The 21,906-nt window shown below is 40.0% G+C and overlaps 1 protein-coding gene across 1 annotated transcript in view; it reads left to right on the forward strand.

Moving 5' to 3' along the window:
* Positions 1–21,906, forward strand: part of LOC126481900 (dopamine receptor 2-like) — a 610,866-nt gene that overhangs the window by 572,737 nt on the left and 16,223 nt on the right. The window contains exon 2 of the mRNA XM_050105858.1: positions 9,102–9,186. Within this exon, the coding sequence (XP_049961815.1) occupies positions 9,102–9,186 (85 nt within the window). The remainder of the gene's footprint in view (positions 1–9,101; positions 9,187–21,906) is intronic.

Consider the following 21,906-nt stretch of genomic DNA (forward strand, 5'->3'; position numbering starts at 1 on the left):
CCACTCAGAGAGGATTTTTATGTACTATTTCCTCCTATCCGCTCGCTCTTCTTCATTTAAATTAGAATTCCCGTTGCACTCTTAATATTACCAGCCCTGCTTTTAATTTCACCGAAGGCAGTTTTGACTTTCCTGTATGCTGAGTCAGTCCTTCCGGCAATTATTTATTCTTATAGCATGCGTGTTGCGATCAAGACTGAATTTAAAAAAAAAATATTTTTAATTTTTTTTATAGCCGTTCCAAAATGGTTTGTTAAAATTATTTCTTTTTCGATTCCTTCACATTTTTCATGTAGCCATTTCGTCTTGGCTTCACTGCACTTCCTATATACTTCATTCCTCCGCGACTTGTATTTCTGTATTCCCTTGACCATTTTTGTATTCGTTTCTTTCATCGATCAAATGAAGTATTTCTTCTGTTATCCACGGTTTCTTCGCAGTTACCATCTTTGTACCTAGGTTTTTCTTTCAACCTCTGTGATCGCTCTTTTTAGAGATTGTCCACTCCTCTTCTACTGTACTGGCTACTGAGCTATTCCTTATTATTGTATCTATAGCATTAGAGAATTTGAAATGTACGTCATCATTCATTAGTACTTTCTTATTCCACTTCTTTGCCTATTGATTTTTGCTGAGTAATCTCTTAAACTTCATCCTACTCTTCATTAGTAATAGATTATCATCTGAGTCTACATCTGCTCATGGATACACCTTACAGTCCAGTCCAGTACCTGGTTTCGGAATCACTGTCTGACCATAATGTAATCTAACTAAAATCTTCCCGTATCACCCACCCTTTTACAAATATACCTCCTGCTCTTGTGATTTTTGAACAGAGTATTCCCTATTACTCGCTGATATTTATCACTGAACTCAATTAGTCTTCTCTCTTTCCTTGTCCCAAGCCCATATTCTCCTGTAACTGTTTCTTCTCCTCCTTCCCCTACAACTGCAATCCAATCTCCCATGACTATTAGATTTTCATCTCCCTTTATGTACCGTTTTACGCTCTCAGTATCCTCATATGCTTTCTCTGTCTCTTCATCGCCAGCTTGTGACGTTGGTATATATATATATATATACATATATATATATATATATATATATATATATATATATATATCGTAGTTGGTTTGCTGCCAATTCCGATAAGAACAATCTCATCACTGAACTGTTCACGGTAACACATTCTCTGTCCTATCTTCCTATTCATAACGAATCCTTCACCCATTATATCATTTTCTGCTGCTGTTGATATTACCGTGTACTCATCTGACCGGAGCCCTTATCTGCTTCCCCTATCACTTCACTTACCCCTACTACATCTAGACTGAGCCTTTGATTTCCGTTTTCGGACTTACTAGCTTCCCTATCGCGTTCAAGCTTCTGACATTCCACGTCCAGACTCGTAGATTGTTATCGTTTCGTTCATTGTTCAATCTTTTTCCTATGGTCACCTCCCCCTTGGCAGCCCCTTGCGTAGATTTGAATGGGAGACTTTTCCGGAATCATTTGCCAATGGAGAGATCGCATCACAGTTTTTCGATTACAGACCACATGTCCTGTGGATAGGCGTCATGTGTCTTTAATGCAGTTGTTTTCATTGCCTCCTGCAGCTTCATGCCGTTGATCATTGATGATGTTTCCGCCGTTACGGAAAATTACCACCCCTAAGACAAGACCGTTGGGAGAATGAGGATGACTTCTTACGCCGGAAGTCTTCGGCTGCCATTGCTGGTTATTACTCAATATTTAAGCGGTGGAGCGTTTCGAACGTTTTGATTACTAATGAAAGGCTATACCCCTAGACCACTTTTGCGAGCCTGATTAAATGCATTCTAGTGCTGGACTACTACTTGTAGACAAGTTGAACAGCCCGCGCTGATCCAACAACTCGCTCTACTACTTTCAGGGTGTGTTCATTTGAACGCCCAATTTCATTACTGCCACACTGTCAGGGTTTTCAGGTTGACACCTCTTACTCATACTAAGCTGATATCGTAGAACCGACTGGAATTGTCACGCCATACGTCTCTGGTGGGGTGCCAGACGACCGCTTGTTACCAGCTTTGTATCACATACAGGACGTCCAAAGAGACCGCCAGTCTGCTCTTTTGAGGAGTGACTATTTTTTTATATGGCGAGCTTCTTCGATTTCATAAGGTATTGAGTTCACAAATTTGAAGCTACTTGAAGATCAGGAATATAAGCTGAGAGAAAAACCACTCTTCTAGGAACTTAAGAAAGTTTCGAAATCACTTGCAGAACGTCCGAAGTTTACATCGTTTAAGGTGTGGTGCCAGCTCTCCAACTGCTACGAAAGAGGAATAGCTTCCTTTGGGAATATTAAATAACCTCGCTCACGTAGCTCGCAGCAAAGCCTTAACTAGAAGATTGGCGCCGGAATGAACTAACAGTTCCTCGAGTAACAAAAATTAAACAGGCGAACAAAGGGAGTCGCAAAGGTCGAACTCAATTAGCTTCCATTTTTCCCTCCATTTCTTCACGGTTCAAAGAGGGGCGACAAATTGCCGGGGTGCACAAAACAAGCCTCGGCCGGCCTTCATTAATATTCAGAAGCCAGGGAGCCGGGTGGTCGCCGTGACGGCACGGGACGGGAGGCTGCGCCGGTTGGTTCGCCGAGGTGCGCCCGCGTCCGACAAAGGCTGCCGCGCCGGCAAGGACTGCCTCTTCGTTGCGAGCGCGCTTCCAGCTAATAGCCCCGCCGCGTATCCGTCCCTATTTGCTTGTTAATCCACCAACCACGGCAGCGCGCAGCTAGTTGCAGTGCGCCAAAGCCGGCTACCAGCTGATTACACCGCTCGAAAGCGCGCTTTCTGCTGCCGTCATGACATTCAGTTTCTCTCCTCTTTTGAAATTGGAGACGGAAAATTAAAATTAAAATTATTCCAGTATAAGCGACTCAAAGGTTTTTGGCACTTCCAACAAACCATTCTGGGCATCTTACATAGCATAAATACATTACGTATTAATTAACTCACTGTTTTGAGGAACCGTAACAAAACCGAATGCCATTTATCACTGTAATCTCATATGATTTCATTACTAAATGCTGATTTAGAACTGAACATAAATATGTGATTTTATGTATTAGCTTTTCTCAAAGGTGCTTTCCAACACGTTGAACATGATGGCTCAAGATGTTGGCAACTATGCCGATTAATTGTAAAGAAATTTCAGCACCAATTGAAATTTGATTTCTAACAGCACGTCTGCTTTCGGTCACCAAGGCCATTTTGAACTGTTTGTAAGATTAGAGGTACATAAAAATGCAAAATAAAGGTGTAAAAAGCTGCAATCCATTTAGCACACCCTTTTTCATTTAATATGAGAACCACACTCTTCTTAAATAATTGGGGTGGGGGGGGGAGAATAAGATGATAACGTTTTATAAAAGCAAACTGGACTGCAGTGACTGTTCATATTGACTTGTAACTAACTTCATATCTGAACTACATTTAACACGGTGCAAGTCTTTTTTTTTCTTTGTAATTTCTGAGAGTGCGTGGGGACAGGGCACCAACTGGATCTGGGACAGGGAAGGCAGTGACCAACGTAACCAAAACAGCAAGACCGAGCCAACCAGGCAGGTAGCAAAAGGTTTTTCTCCGTGGAGGTAGCCTTTCCGGGGGCTGATGCAACTGTGCATTTATGACTCGCCTCCATCCTACTGGGCGAGCAGTGGCGAGGATGAGGAACTTTATCAGCGGGTGGCCAGCGTCCTTATATGTTCTGCAGGGTGCCTTCAGCAGATAACAATTCAAGCTGCTATTGGCCGCCTGGATGTTGCTATTCAGTGATTGGTGTTCATGTCTCGTTTGGCGGAAAGAAAAGAGGAGGCTGTATAATTCAGCTAAAAGAATTTAGAGTTCATCTGGAGACAGATATGAGGGCGGTTCTAGGGCTTCGTTCAGAGATGAAGACAGGGGCAGACCTGTGCATTTAGTGGGAGATGGAGGCGGAGGCGTGTCGAAGAGTTCATCTAGAGATGGAGATGAGGGTGGATCAAGGAATTCGACTGGTGATTGAGACGAGGGCGGATAGAGAAGTTCATTCTGAGACAGACAGTTGTGCACATCTGGTGCACATATTAGCAGCTGACTGAGGTCCAGTGTTCGTATCGCCAGAGGCACGATCCTCGCCCTGTGCTTCAGAGACACATGCATTCCGGCAGAATTCTGCATATCTGTTCCTGATTATTAACGGTGAGTATTATTAACAGCGCCAACGTCATAGGACAGTCAGTGGTCTGTATTTAGTCAAATAATTGCTGTGATCTGTCTCAGATACAGGGTATGCTATAGTAGATGCATGCATTTCTCCATCTGTCAGCCAACAGCCAATACATTTGTTTTATTAGAAGCTTGCGACTTATTTTTTGAACGTCAGTTGTGTCTAAAGTGTACGTTTGCTTTTATCTTCGACTAACTCTGAGAACCAGCAGGATTACTTGATGTATTTCATGGAGGACAGATTTGTAATTACAACTGAAGTTCTTTCATATCCAGATGCGTTTAATGTTTGTGTTTTTAATTGAATAAATTAATGTGTTCGATTAAAATTTGTTTATGTAAAGACCTCAAGCTCCAGTTAATGTCATATTTAACGTCATCAAATATCAGCTTTATGATCCGCAGCTAAGCTCTCAAACCATTTGTATCAGTCATATTATTGCAAGCAGTAATTTCAGCGTGGGTCTTAAACGTGTGTCCGGCTCTTAATTTTCTGAGTCAGGGTAACCTTTTCAAACACTCTTGGGGTTTTGCAAAGGTAAAAATGGAGTAAAATGGATAAAAAATGATCGCATAGCAAAATAAATGTTGCGCAACAATGTCGAAATTTTAACGGGGCTAGATAAATAACTTTCAAACTCAAAAGCACAGCGTCGTGGAGATAGACACATGCAGCCGACACAGATCAAAATCTGGTTCTTTAATCACTGTCTTACCATTATCCACCTTCCAGTGTCTCAAGGCCTCTTCCACGAATACAGCATTCTTTCGTCATTCTTAAAGCAAGTATTAATTATGATTAAATTATGCTCTGCACAAAATTCTACAGGCGGCTTTCTCTTTCATTCCTTAACCCCAGTCCATATTCATTTACTACTTTTCCTTCTCTTCCTTTTCCTACTATCGAATTCCAGTCCCCAATGACTATTAAATTTTCGTCTCCCTTGACTATCTGAATAATTTCTTTTACCTCATCATACATTTCTTCAATCCCTTCGTCATCCGTGGAGCTAATTGACATATAACCTTGTACTATTTTTGTAGGTGTGGGCTTCGTGTCTGTCTTGGCTACAATAATGCTGTTCGTAGTAGCTTACCAGCGCTCCACTTTTTTTGTTCATTATTAAACCTACTCTTGCATTACCCCTTTTTGATTTTGTATTTATAACCCTGTATTCACCTGACCAAAAGTCTTGTTCCTCCCGCCGCCGAACTTCACTAATTCCCTCTATATCTAACTTTAACCTACCCATTTCCCTTTTTAAATTTTCTAACCTACCTGCCTGATTAAGGGATCTGTCATTCCACACACTGATCCGTAGAACGCCAGTTTTCTTTCTCCTGATTACGACGTCCTCTTGAGTAGTCCCCGCCCGGAGAAACGAATGGGGGACTATTTTACCTCCGGAATATTTCACCCAAGAGGACGCCATCATCATTTAACCATACGGTAAAACTGCATGCCCTCGGGAAAAATTACGGCTGTAGTTTCCCCTTGCTTTCAGCCCTTCGCAGTATCAGCACAGCAGGGGTGTTTTGGGTAGTGTTACAAGACCAGATCAGTCAATCATCCAGACTGTTGCCCCTGGAACTACTGGAAAGGCTCCTGCCCCTCTTCAGGAATCACACGTTTGCCTGGCCTCTCAACAGATACCCCTCCGTTGTGGCTGCACCTACGGTACAGCTGTCGGAATCGCTGAGGCACGCAAGCCTCCCCGCCAACGGTAAGGTGCACAGTTCATGTGGAGAGGGGCTATATTTTTCTTGTGTGGACAATCATAGCTTCAAGCAAAAGGTAAAACATTGTAGAACACTAGAATAAGTGACCATTACATCACCATTTCTTACTGTGTACCACAAGGTTCTGTTCTGAGTCCTCATCAGGTTCTGACGTGTTAATCCACTGTCAGAAGGTGCAAGGTTTGTCCTATGCCGCATTTAATAAAAAATTATTGGAACAAGAAGTAATATGAACCCTATTTTTGAAAACACGACTAATAAGATACCTGAAAACATCAGCAGTGGCGTCTAGACGTCTCACTATCATTACATTTTGCTAAGATTAAGTGCATAGAATTCAGTACCTCTATTTGTAGCCTCCAAAACAACAAAAATAGTCAATTGAAACAATTAAATACAATGATTCGATAGTATTACTTTTTGGGACTATATATACATCACAATTTTCACCGAAAAACGTACACACAGCAGTATTAAAAAGGGAAGAAATTAACGTATTCTACATTTTACATTCAATAATGAGTTGCAGAAACAGTTTTTGGGGGAATGGAACTGTAAGAAATAGTATTTCCAGAACACACAAGCATGTTATAAGAACGATCTCAGGTATATTTTTATTTTCTTAAAAGGTGGTGTACACAATGGATACAAAATTTATGCAAGTAGAAATGTGTATGTAGTCGTCATGGAGTGACCATTAGTAGGTAAGGGAGAGATACATGGGTACATTTTCATTCAATAACCTAGCAGATCATATGAAATATATTTTAAGTAATGGAACGGAATTTACGATTGAATTAAAGGACGTTGTGTTTGGTGATTCCTTCTATTCCATTGAAGAACATCATCACATAAATTCTTAAAATCTGGTTTAAAGTTATTTTATAATCAAAATTAACACTGTAATGCTCTAATATTTCATATTGTCGAATACTTTTATTGTATTGCACTTAAATTAAATATATATATTTCACGTCTTTTCATATCCCAGAGACACCTGTCCTGGGGTCAGTCGGAATGACTGATGGAATTTAATGTCACGGTAGACTCAAAGCTGATAACTGTAAAATATGTTATATCTTTAAATAAGACTACCAGTAAAAAATAGCACTGATCAAAAGCAGATGTAGAAACTGTTTTTGAGTATCTAACTATATGACAGCTTGATAACAATGGTCTTCGCTGATATTATCGTCTGTGTTTGTTTCTTGAATATGATACAGATAAATAGAAATAAGCAGAAATGAAAATGCCATGTTTACAGTATATGTTTTCTCGTGTGAGTCTAGAATCGCACGCTGACGACTTCTATGCCCCTCAAATATCCCAGTAATCCCACCGCGGATACGTGACGTATAGTTTAACGTGAAATCCGAACGACGTTTGATTCCTGGTGAATCTAAACATCACCGTGAGGTGACGGTAGTGTTAAAGGCAGACTGAAATATTCTGTCGTTCGACTAGGGGAGAAATGCCTGGGAAAACGCTCAGAAGAATACTGCCTGTATCTGTCTGCCCCGACATCGCTCGGCAGTTGTCTCAAGGCAAAAAACGCTGCTGACATTAGATTAAATGTCAGCTAGTAGCTCTCCGTTAATGGGAAACGAAACATGTTCGTTTATGACATTGCCGGATACTCGCTGTAATAACGACCCCCACATTCATTATGATTCTAAAATCAATACGGTGAGTCTATCTGCTCCATGTTCCAGTAGTCGAACGGAATGATAACTGAATTGCTTCACTGTGAAAAGAAGTACTTGCAGCGCTGCACACCTATGACAAGTCATTAACCGTCCTATGGAAAACTTCGCGGCTTGGTTGGCATGTTGCACAGGAGCTGCACCAAGAATGTAGTTTTATCTACAATTATGTGCCGTCGTGAAATACGTAAATTAGCAAATATCTAAGAATTCCAACTATCACTAATAGGATCAAACTACACTATGAGCGCACTGACGGAAATTCGTAGGTATAGAATCATAGTGTGGGTTCGTGTCCAGCAACTGGTGAAAGCATCACAAGTTCTGCTATATGCGTGAGAAGAGTAGTTCTGCATGTTAATTGTAAAGTACCGTCTTGGATCTGCCTAGTTTTCAGTATATTTTGACTCTGATGATCATTGAATACTGACAATGAAAAACTTTTTCACTTCATAGAGTGGGCTTACAGCCCTTTACATCTTTAGTAAAGCCACCTTTATCTCGGTCAGCCTGTATCTCTCCTTCCTATTCGTTTATATTTGATTACATTTTTAACTATTCTGCCCTCCCCATTCTATTTGTATGTCGTTTCAATTTTATGCTCGGTTCATAAAGTGAACGTTAATTACTTTATGCGCATTTTATCTCTGAATGAATAGTTTCATGTCTTTACTCTCATTAAGTGAAAAGTGGTCATTAATTTTGTCATAGCTCATTTGATCTCTGAATACACAATTCTTATTTCGGATCTCATTACGTGTACTTCACTTTAGCGGATAATTTTATTTTCTACTTGTCATTATTGGTCAATGTGCAGGAGGCATTTCCATTTTTGGAGTAGCCTTGGCTTTACAAAATTTTATTCTTGTTTTCCTTCGAATGCCATGCTTGGTTCAGGTTATTGAGCCACATTACTTGACGCTTACTTTAGTAGTATTTACTTTTTTATGTACACATATATCTCAGATTAATGTATGATACCTGTTTTATCGACGTTCAGAAAATTGCGGCTCACTGATTACTACCTCAGCTTTCTGCTGAAATTTTGAGAGGATAGCTCTTACTCCTTCGTATTTCATTTCAGGGACTGAAGGTAGTTATCCGTCTTTTGAGCAATTATTTAGCTGTCTGCAAAGAGTAGTATTAATGAGTTTCATCTTCGTAATACAATAATATAAATACAATTCTAAGAAAGGCTACATCCTTGTCACATTTCTCTGTTGTTCTTTATCGTCTCCGTTCTCAATTTTTATTTATTGCCAGCCCCTTACACGATAAAAATTAGATCTAGTGCTTTGTGGACAAATCCAGGTGATGGTCTTGATGCTAATTAAATTAGCAATGGCACAAATTTAATTTATTGCATACAGTCAGGTCTGTCAAACATGTTTCTCCTTCTTTTCAGGGCATTCGTGCGGATACTGTGCGTTTGCTGTCCCAGGCGGATGCGCCGGAAGTATCAGCCGGCGCTTCGGTCCAAACCTAGCCAGGTACAGCTCTTCGTATCTCAGTGTTGCTATCACTAGACGCAAGAAACGAGGTACAAAGTTATCGTAGGCTTTAAGATATTAATGTATACGACGATGCACTTATGCAGGAAATTATTACGGCTGCACTTTCTCCGAAGACTACTTTCCTTAAATGACTTTGAAAAAAAAATGGAAAGTGGCAGTAATCAATACACCGATAACATGGAAACCCAATCGCTATCCATTTTACTTTGAATAGTTTCCAGATTATTAAAGTATTAACACCTGCTATCATTCTTCTTTTTTAAAAAAATTTCGTTTCAGACCAACTGAGAACACCATCAAAATAATCATTTAGGTCTCTTTTCTTTCGTCCTCACCCAACAATAATTTCCTCATGGTGAGTTCTTTTCCCTTCCATTTGACTCCAGTTCTTTCTCTGTTTGTTTTATCTTCCTTTAAATCTTTGAATTGCTTGACTTCTAATGCCAAGTTGTCTTTGTTAAGAAATGACCCCTGTTCAATCTCCATTTCTTCTATGTCTTCTTTTGTCTTGCTGTCTGACCCACTTTATTTGTCTGCTTTTCTGTTTTGGAAGAATGTGTGGTTCTTTGTTAACTTGTTCTCCTTTATTCCTTCTTAGATCTCCGTGGATTGTTACACACCTTTTCCTGATCTGGTACGTTATTTTAGGACGGAATGAATAATTTACTCATTTGGTTACAAAATCAAATTGCCATATCTGTTCTTCACTGGACCAAATATTTTTTGCAAAACTCATTTGTATTTTCCTAATGTTACAATACCATTTTGCATTCAGATAAAAGCTATGTTTGTAATCCATATTTTTACAATGTGTTACACCGCCTAAATTTAACACTTTAGAGAAATAGTTTATATTGTACAGATTTCTTACTCTTGTGTATGCTCGTCACTTTTCCATTTCAGATTTTAATTGCTTGTTTTCCACTTTTATGTTTGTATTTCCACCCAGACATTTAAGTCTGTCTATTTTTATGATGTTGCTATATTTGATTTCTTTAAATTCTTGATGATCCACTTTCGTTGGTCACTTTCTCTGTGCTTAAAATGATATTTCTACGCCTGTCTCCCCAGATATTTCGTTCAGTAGTTCTAATCTTTTCTTTTCGTTGTCTAAGCCAGGTGTCCCCTAACTTTTCCTCTGAAGGAAGACTTTGGGAACCCTGGTACTTTTATGGAACACCTTATTTATTTTGAAGGTTAATAAATTTTTTAAATATAAGAAAAACTTGTTTTATCCAGTAATTATTTAAATTGTAAATTACACGTAGTAACATAGAAATCAGTAGAGCTGAGAACTAAGGTTCGCTGGTCTGGAATGCCAGACGACAAGATGGCTGTTTTTCGGTGGTTCTTGACGTACTCTACCGCTGGTTCACAATCTCTGCCTTAGCAAAAATGATACACAAACACCTAACGTAGGATAAACCAAAGAATAAAGCTTGCACGTTTCATAGATAAATAGAGCAAAGGATTTCCCTTCCTTATGTTCACTGACGTGAAGGGTATCCGATCGCAAAGCTATCCGGACGCAAGGATAAAAATTACTTTAATCTGAGAGATCATAAACACAGCGAGACGGTACAACGAGATAGACGCTAGGCGAAACAGGGCTACACGAAGCTGAGAATTGAAGCGTTATACAGCTTCGGGTAGAAAAATAGTTGTACAACGCATGCGTAGTGGGCATCATGTTCTTGTCTTGGAGAGACACACAGTCTTAATTTTATTTAAAAGCACAGTATTTAACATCACTAGTCGAAATAATTTCATTTCTACAATTAAGTTAGTAAGGTTAGACATACACGTAATGAATGTTAAGTACACTAGTGCCCAAATGTCAGAGACGGAAATAAATTTCGCATGATATATCACTGCCAAGTAACATAGCTCGATGAACGCTGGACCACTCGTAGAAGAAAGTATGGTAGCGCTAGGACACAGACAGTGCCTTCTCTGCGAGATAGCAATGGAAATACTATCGACGATAGTACTGCGAAAACAGAGTTACTAACCACAGCCTTTAGAAATTCCTTCACCAAAGAGAGACGAAGCCAATATTCCGTAGCTCAAACCAAGAATAGCTGCCAACAAGAGTAACTATGAAGTAGATATCCACGGAGTAGTGAACCAACTGAAATCACTTAATAAAAGCAAGTCTTCTGGTCCTTCCTGTTTACCAATTAGGTTCCTTTCAGAGTATGCTGATGCAGTAGCTCCATATTTAACAATCTTATCGAACCTCTCGTTCGCCGAAAGATCCTTATCCACAGACCGAAAAGTTGCACAGGTCACACCAATGTTCAAGAACGGTATAATTCACTAAATTACAGGCCCATAAGATTAACTTCGTTATGCAGAATGATTTTGAAACATAAGTTTTGTTCGAACAATATGAATGACCTCGAAGAGAGCGGTCTATTGACACAGGCAACGCGGATTTAGAAAACATCGTTCTGGTGAAACACAACTAGCTCTTTACTCACACTAAGTGTTGAATACACCTGATAAGGCATTTCAAACTGATCCCGTATTTCTAGATTTCCAAAAGGTCTTTGATACTGTACCACACGAGGGGCTTGAAGTGAAATTGCGTGCTAATGGAGTATCGTCTCAGTTATGTGACTGGATTCGATATTTCCTATCAGAGAGGTCACAGTTTGTAGTAACCGACGTGGAGTCATGGAGTGAAACAGATGTGATTTCTGGCGTTCCCCAAAATAGTGTTACAGGCCCTCTGCTGTTCCTTATCTATATAAACGATTTAGGAGACAATCTGAGCATCTGCCTTAGTTTTTTTGCAGATGATGCTGTCGTTTATCGTCTGGTAAGGTCATTAGAAGGACAAAACAAATTGAAAAATGATTTAGAAAAGATATCTAAATGGTGGGAAAATTGGCAGTTGACCCTAAATAATGAGAAGAGTGAGGTCATTCACATGAGTGCTTAAGGGAAACTGATGAATTTCGGTTACACGATAAATCAGTCAAATCTGAAGGCCGTAAATTCAACTAAATATCCAGGAATTACAATTACCAAGGATTTAAATTGGAAAGAACACACGTAAAATGTTGTGGGTAAGGCAAACCTAAAACTGCGTTTTATTGACAGAACACTTAGAAAATGTAGCATACCTGCTAAAGAGAGTGCGTACACTTGTTCGTCGTCTTTTGGAGTACTGCTCTGCGAACTGGGATCCTTACCAGGTAGGATTAAAGGAGAACATCGAGAAAGTCTAAAGAAGAGCAGCGCGTTTTGTATTATCGCGGAACAGAGGAGAGCATGTCACGGACATGATACAGGATTTGGGATGGACACAAATAAAACAAAGGCGTTCTTCGTGGCGGCGGATCCTTCTCACGAAATTTGAATCACCAACTTTCTCCTCCAAATGTGAAACAATCTTATCGACGGTAACCTACATAGGAGAAATGATCATCATAATAAAATAAGGGAAATCAGAGCTCGCACTGAAAGACGTAGGTGTTCGTTTTTCCTGCGCGTTGTTCAAGAGTGGAATAATAGAGAATTATTTTAAAGGTGGTTCGATGAACCCTCTGCCAGGCATGTAAGTGTGATCCAAGTAGATGTAGAAACAGGTAGATTATCTGTACTACACAAGGCAAGTGAAAGAAACACAAAATGTAACGAACGGAAAGACAATTATCACACTGAAATCACGTCTTATGACGGTCTCCTTGGCATTACAAAAGACTGCGAATGATACTTATCAAGTTGTGTGATCTCTACTAACAATGATGCCTGCTCTGCAGCGTGCTCTAGTGCTGGACAACAGGTTTGTAAGGACTTCTAGTGGAAGGGCGTTACTTCACCACCTGCGTGGTTCACAACTGCTGGTTGGACGTTGGTGCTTTCAGGCGTCTGCCCAAAGCACCCCACATGTACCAGATGTAATTTAATTTGGCGAAACAGGCATGACAGTCCATTCGATGAAAATCCTCTCGTTTCGAGAGCTCTTCCACGAGCGCTATTCGATGCGGTCGCACGTTGTCATCCGTAAAATTGAAGGTATGGCCAAATGCAACCCTGGAAAGTCGCAAATGGGAAAGAAGTAAAGTGTCACAATAACGCTGACAGGTGAGTACACATTATTCAAAGATTTGTAAGGTCAGTACGCTCAGGCAACATAATGCCTCCCCACAGCACCTGGACCACAGAAACGTTCGAGTTAGACCGTGCCGGAAGTGCACCTGTTGCGGTGCAAACACGTATTGTCCAGTGACATTGTCGAACATGATTATTTTAATGGTCAAGTCCTATCGTGTGAGGAGGCATAATGCTGCGTGGGCGTACTGATCTCCAGATGTTTGAACGCGTTACGCTCACCGACAACATTACTGTGACACCGTGCTCCTTCCCCATATACGTCTATCAAGTGTGCGATCGCCCTTGACTTCATTTTTACAGATCACAATGAGTGATGGCTTCGAGAAACGCGGATGGAGGAGCTCTTGGAACGAGAGGATATTCGGCGAATCGACTGGCCTGCCCATTCTGTCGACATACATCCCACCGAGTACTTGTGGAATCGGTTTGGGAGACGTATTTTAACGCGTCCACATGCACCAGAATCTATCCAGGAATTGTGAACTGCGTTGATAAGCACTCCCAAGTATCTCTTACGATTCTTGTGGTCAGCTCACGATCACGTTGCAGATCATTCACTGCTGTTTGTGGTGATCCCACACCCCATTAAGAGGCATTTCCTACCTTTTCCAACGTCCAGGGGACCATCATAAATCGCCGTGACTCACTTTACTTGTTGGCTTTCAATAAAAGCGTCATTTCTGCACGTCTCATTACATATTTCCTTCACTTACCTACAGTGTAACAGAGCCTTCTGTGTGTGGTCCAAGTTTCATCGGAGCTGTGTTACTTGGCAGTGACACATAATGTGAAAGTTACTTTGCTTCATACGTTTGGCACTCCAGTGTATTTCTAGGTATGTACTGAGTAAAAATTGTTATTATTCACGACATCTAAACATAGATAACTCAGCATCTTCGTAATTTACAGCCAATAGTTAAACAACGAAGTAAGGAGGCTAGACAAATGACGTGGGCGCCATATTGAGAATCTTATGGTTATACGATACTTTTAATCTAAGAGTAATTTGTAATGATGACTTTACATCATCCATATTACCATATGGTTAAGTTACACACGAGTGTTATCAACGGAGTGGCTGTAATTGTTGTATTGATGTGTTTCCTTTTGGTGCATTTTTTATGTTTGCAGAAGATGGGAGCTGGAAAGTATTATTCATTCCGTCAGCACAATCACCACCATCACCACCACCATCACCATCGGCCGAGCAGGGAGGACTCCTGCGAGCAAACTTATATCTAACGCCAGTCCGCTTGGCTCTAGTGTAAGCTCGCCCCAAGGTACGCCACGGAGCCTGTCTGTGTCCACTTTGTGGTGTGCCCACGTGGCCTGCACGTGTTGTGCATGTTTTCTCAACAAGTGGATGCCAACCTGGATTCATCTGCAGCCCTGCGTTCACTGTTTGCCTGACATTATGTGTTCTACTTCTGTTTTCCCTCTACACACCGCGTCGCTGTACTCAAATACTAAGTCAAAGCAGTGTTCAGTTGCTGTAAATGTTTATACATACACACACACACACACACACACACACACACACACACACACACACACACACACTGCGTCGCTGTATTCAAATACTAAGTCAAAGACAGTGTTCAGTTGCTGTAAATGTTTATACACACACACACACACACACACATACACATACATACACCACTGATAAAAAACGTGACGACAAAACCTTCAAATACATCTAACAGAGTACAATATTTAGTTACTGATTATGCCACGAATGTCACATTCTGACACCATCACATGATTCTATAAGCGCATACAAATAAATACCGAAGTAAAGACAAGAAATATTTTGATACTCCTGGTGGAGCAAACATAATATGCACTTTTCATTGCCATGAACAAGTGAATTATCAAATGATAATTATCATGGCGCAAATGCTCGATTCATATAAAATATCACAAAATTAATAGTGCTGATAGTTGTGAAAGAAACACGGAACTTACTGTAACTACACGCACACACTGCTCATCCGCCATTTTTTTCTGTTGTCTGTCTTCTCAACTAACCTACGTTCAGGAACACCCACCACCATCGCCAAGAACTTCTTACACCAGAGCACATCGCTAGCACCACAAAAATCACACCGACCTCTGAAATGAAAAAAATTATTGAAATCGGCAGAATAGAAACAAACGTAAGCTTATTTCCAGAAACACGAAAGAAATGGAATATTGGTCAGTATCTTTATTCGAGTTACAGACCAAGATGTTTGTACCAGGGAATTAATTTCTGTCAAGATATTTAAATAGCGTCGAACCAATATTTATATATGTGGCACACTCAGAAAGTAAGAAAAAAAAAGCTTCGTAGCTCTATGTAAAAGTAGAAGCACCACATATAAGCTGGAAAAACAGGCATATTGACTGTCGACTCCAAACAACTTCTTAGCAGATTCAATATGTTGGCTGGATGTGACTGAAAAATTGGTTGTACTCATATACTGAAATTAATTACTTGGTGTAAAGCATTGTAGTCCATTACAGGATTGAATACCTTAAGTTCATTTCGCTGAGACTACCTCACATCTTGTTGATGATCTGTAATACAATAAATAAAAGGCCACATGAGTATTGATAGTGAGTAAATTCTCATAATAGAGGTATAGGCTTGTTGGCATTTGTACTAATGTGGACAATTGTGTCTACCACTGACGACCTTCACGCATGTTTACAAGCCAAATGAAATGCTGTAAACATAAAATTGTAACACAGGAGTTTAGTATATTGCCTAAAATGTAACGAGAAATGAGCATCATCAAAATATATGAATTTCAGTTGTGCAGCACAGAAGAACATAAAAGCAAATTCAAGATTACATGCCATAAACACTCATAAAGATCACATAGAAAATATATACTCCAATTCTTTAGCAAAAACGCGATATGTGTTCCAGGTTCATGCTACAACGCTACAAATCCCTTGCTTCACTTTCGTTCCATTACTGGTATTTGTTTTTAAGTGTCGCACGTATCCTGCATGTACTTGTTACCCAAACGTTTTTGTGTACAGGTGGAGGAATGTGAATGTCTGTGTACCCAACCCCTTGTCCTCTTCGCTCTCCAGATGCTTATGGGCAACATTTCCTAATCTCTGTTCCGTCGCAGTGTCGAACTTGCTGTTAAACGTAATATTACAATCAAGAAACAATGATTTCGGTTAGGCAAATAAAAAATATGTAGAAGGAAACTTTTCAACTACTTCACAAGCGCTTTGTAATGATTCCATCGTATAATTATCACTCAAGAGTGATCAGTAAGAAGCAAGATACAATACGAATTTGTCGCGCGTGAGTGCATCATATTTATTTTTCGCATACGATGATGTTTGGGAAACGTTGCCTGTGCATGATCCTTCTATTCACGGCCCTCCTCTCATCGAAACTCACTGCATGACCTCTGTCACGAACGGAAGCCCTCTGAAGTTATTTTTTCGTTTTCAGTTATATGGTTTATGAATGAAATGCTGTGCACATCTCTCACAGCGCTTCCTGGAAAATGAAAGGAACTCACGCCTGTTTAACATATGTGTTGGCAACGCACGAAGGTGTTACTGCAAAAGGGACTGCTACTGTATCGATGTATAAATGTGAATGTTGCATGTCGCACACGATGAGTATGTCCACTCTTCTCTAGGAATACTTAACTTTACATGAATAACTGACGCTTTCCAGATGCAGATCCTCTAGAGAAAAGCGTAAAAGTTCAACAATCATATTTCGGTTTCCAGAAATACCAGATTTTTGAAGTAACTTTAAGAACCTCACGTATTACGAAGGAGGTTGTTTTTTTCTGAATGTCATTGTTGCAGTGCTTCCGTCCAGCGAGATTTTCATTGTTGTACATTATTCTATCGTTCTACATATATAAATGAATGCACACACTCCCAGAAATTTAGTAACATGTTACCCTAACTCTCTACTACCAATCTCTCACCTCCTCTGCTACGATATTGCTACATGCATATGCTATTTGTTGTGTCTGTTACAGGTTTCTGCAGAGGACAAATCTAATCCCGGTAGCCTAAAACAAATGTGTTCATTAACTAGTGTGTACTGAAAGAAATGAAGTGGAAATTTATCAAATACATATCAGTTAATGGACTGTTTGCACACCACAGGCAAAGCCCGGTAGTACGATAAATGTTTGAATTATGTTCACCCACTTTAATCTCTTGAACTGTTTTTCTAGTTTCACTTCTGCGCATCACGAATTAGGAGTATTTGAAGAATGATGGCGTCAACAAAGACGTTTGCTCTACGAATCGTTTTATGTAGCCCCTGACATGTGAAACATAATTACAGCTAAAAGGAAGAAATAGATGTGTATCTCACGAACGACATAACAGTAGAATAACGCCTGAAACCCCGTGCTAGTTAGATCATATCCCAGTGGTAAGCATAATTAAACTCATTAAGAAGAGAACATGTGGCAGAGTGAAAGTACACCACACTCTCGTTAATACACCACTTCATAAAGGTGTCTTGTCTTAGGAACATTGGCCCTTGTGTTATCATAAATAAACCAACACAGTCTGCACAACAACTTCTTACTTACCTACAACCGGTTTCTGCCTGCGGTGCAGATCAACTTCAGGTCTAGCTTGAAACAAAAAGGTATCAACAGTGACGATTTTAAAGAAGTTTGTTGTTAGAAACACTTGTCTGATGGATAGTAAGTACTATGAACTTGCACATACATACATGGCGCCGCAATATGTCAATGTCTCGTGAAAATAACATAAAAAACAAGCAGGTTGTGGAAAGAAAAATTTTCGTGTAGTCACTGACATGTGCGAAAGTCATAGATGATTACAGTGAAACAGTCTAAGGCCACCTCTCCGTACATAATTAAAAAAAAATTTCATGAGGAATCAGACAAAAACGACACCTTTCAGCTTGAATAGTCCGTTACACAATAGTAGGCAAAAAACAAAAGCACGGTCCTGTGTCTGGTCAGTTCGTTTACATCTGTCTTTACCTACTATTGTGTAACGCATTATTCACGCTGAAATATCTACATTAACGTGTCCTTTAAGTCTCAATTTTTATTCAATTCTTATTTAATTACGTACCGAGATGTAGTTTGACGCTGTTTTAATGTACTCATCTGTGACTTACGCAGATGTCATGTGACGATACGACAATTTTTCTCTCCACCATGTCCTTGTTTCTTGCGTTATCTTCAACAACGTTGACAAACTGCATTTTGCGGCGCCATGTTCAGTTTGTGTTCATAATATATTGTTGTTATTTCTACTGTGCACGAGACAGGTGTTCGTAATACTACAGTTCTATTAAATCATTATTGTTTTTGCCAGTTACAACCTAGACCTGATGATGATGTCCATCACAGACTGACACCGATTCACTGTAAAATAAAAGTTGTGATGCAGACAATGTTTGTTTCGTTAACATATTAAATTATAATTCCAAATACTAAGTGAGCGAAGTGACCCAGTGGTTAGAACTGTAGATTGTCAATCTAAGATGAACTACAATACTTCATATTTAGATTTTTTGTGGTTTTTCTATACCACTTAGGGCAAAGCGTAGGATACTTTGAAAAGAACATAGCAGAATTCCTCCCATAGTCTTCCTTCCCTATTCGAACTTATACTCTGTTTCCAATCATCCTTCTGTCGATCCTGTCCTAATACAGTATTCCGTGAGATATTAACTCTTGGGAGCAACCGCTTGTATGCCTTTGGAAAAACAACAACAAAATCATTTCTAATTCTACTCGTCCCTGTCGTTCAAAATGTAACAGTCACACATTACCTGAGATGTCTCCCTATGTTAAATAAACCTTCGCAAGTATGGCATACAACACGACAGGTACATCATCCATTGCATACGACTACGCATTTATTGAAATAATGTAACATACACAAGTTAAATGACATCCGAAAATTAAGAGAATTGGGAGTAAATCGGAAAATAAAAACTTGCAAAAGATGCACTGAACTGTTAGCTAAATATGAATAAGATGTTAATCAAATAATTCGGTATGAAAGGCTATTAAATTAGTGCTTGAGCACGTGGGCAATTTTGTTAGGAAATACAAATTTACCGCCAAATATATTTCTGTATAGAAACAGATTGATTTTTCAGTATACTCCGCGTTTTTATTATTGCCTGAGTTCCGTGTAAAGCGGATTTACCTATCACTTTTCAGGTTCCTGAACGTGCAAGCCGCAAGAGTTAGGCTGTTGCTCATGGCAACATTGCTAACTTGCAGCATGCATAAATTTTACTAAATCGGAGACCTTTGAAATTTATGGTACTATGACTGCACTCCTGTCATTCTTCTTTCATTCCTACAATGTACTGTGATATCAACCTGGAGAATTAACTTGATGGTAATACAGGACCGCCTTTTACCAAAATATTTTGCTATTTGCTATAAACCCATTGTGAAATTTCTTATTTTACAGTAACTGAAGGATCACAGTTCCTTTCATCTTTTCTAGTTTGTTGAGGGAATTTTTACTAGTGGATTCTTGATTACTCAAAAATCGCTTAAAGGTATCAGCAGATGAACCGCTTTAAGGTGCTTAATGAAGTGTCGGTCTGCCTCTAAAATTTTTATCTCCCACACTTCATTACCAGATCGACGATTATTTAATGGCTCAAGGTATATCCTGTCAACAGATTGTTGATTTTAGTCAAGTTCCAATTCGTTCAGTACCTCCACACTAGTTATCCGATTTACCCATGTAATATTCTGCACCCTTCCATAACATGACATTTCAAAAGCTCCTGTTCTGATCTTTTTTGAACCGCTTGTTTTTTATTTTCACTACCTTACAAGGCTCCACTCCATACGAATACTTACAGAAAAGTCTTCCTAAGGCTTACATTTTTATTCAGTGTTAACAAAGTTACGTTTCTCAGAAGTGATTTTCTTGCTATTGCGGTTACATCCTCTCTACTTCGATCATCATTAGTTATTTTGCTGTCTAAGCAACAAAAGTCATCTACTTTTCATGACTCAAAGTCGTCTGATTTAGTTCGACTACATTCCATTATTGATTATCTTCTTTCCAAATCACTAACCATTCCATTAATGTGCTCATATTTGCCGTCTTTGACAGATTGTCAGAGTTATCGTCAAGTCTATAAGTTTCCATTTGTTCTCCCTGGACTTCGTTCTTTTGTTTTCCAAATTTTTATTTTGTATCCGCCTCAGATTCCTTAGCGTGTAGACAGAACAACATCGGGCGTAAGATACAGCTTAATGTCATTCCTCTTTTGCCCCCTGTAATTTGTCCTCACTCCCTTTAGAATTTCAATAGTTATAACACTGTTAATAATGTCAAAACATCTCTCTAACTCCACAGATCCTACAAACATAGGATAGAATTTCTTCAACTTTTCGAAGATAAGTCATAGCGTCAGTATTGCCTCGCATGAATTGTACAGACAAAAAATGTTGCAAGTCGGGTAGAAAAGTTAGGCAACCAATGGTCGCCTAGCATACCTCTGATTTGGTGGTGACAGTAGTACGAGCTTTTGGCGTGGACGCGGCGCACTCTGTAGCTAGGGATATGTGGCACACAGGCGGGCACTCGGTCGGTGGGTTTCGTTTTCCCCGACCACCATTTCGTCACGGAGCCTTCCCCGCGGCTCTCTCCGGCGCGTAGCTGCTCCGAGCAAAGCCAGACTACGGCCCCCTCGACGGCAGTCGATAACTCAAATCCCACGTAAGGACCAAGTTCGCCGGGTATCTCGGCCAAGCACGCGCACCTTGCAGCCGCGCCGTAACAAATGGTGGCTGGCCGCGCTACGTGCAGCTGCTCTCTCCAGTATTAAACCCTCCAGACGCCCTCGTGGGAGCTGCACGCCCGTCCCCCACTGGATGCTCTAACGTCTCCAAGGAATTCATCTTCAAAGGAAATATGAAAGGGTTTCTCGTAGAATATTTTATGGAATAACTATTATGGACCGTGAAGAGTGTATTAAAGAAATGATGGGAACCGACGTAGCTGGATGAGAATTGGAACCAAGACCAAGGGAATCATGGCAGTCTGTTTACCTTTTGCCAATGATATGACCATTCTCTCCAACGACGGAGAAACTGATAGGACTCCAATTGTGCTCTTACAGGAAACCGATTAAGAAACTGGCTTGCAGATATCATACGAATGACATCAACCAAAAGAGACCGAACGATGAAGTCTATGGTTAAACATAGTAAATGTCAGATGCAATACGCAAAAGACTTGTAATATTTTAAGATCACCCTAAAAGAAAAGACGGAATCAGGTTGTCCAATAAGATCTTCGACGTGGTTTCTTGGCTGGTCGGTGATCTAGAACGAGACGAATTTTCAGCTATGGTGCTGATCATTCGTATCGCATGAAGGAGACTTTCAACAAATATTAAACTGATGTGAACGTAGTATGCTTGGTTATGCATATTGGGTTGGGTTGTTTCGATGGAGGAGACCAGGCAGGGAGGTCATCGGTCTCTTCGGATTAGGGAAGGACAGGGAAGGAAGTCGGTCGTGCCCTTTCAAAGGAACCATCCCGGTATTTGTCTGGAGCGATTTA

This window comes from Schistocerca serialis, chromosome 5 (assembly GCF_023864345.2).
Source record: "Schistocerca serialis cubense isolate TAMUIC-IGC-003099 chromosome 5, iqSchSeri2.2, whole genome shotgun sequence".
NCBI classification, from domain to species: Eukaryota; Metazoa; Arthropoda; class Insecta; order Orthoptera; family Acrididae; genus Schistocerca; species Schistocerca serialis.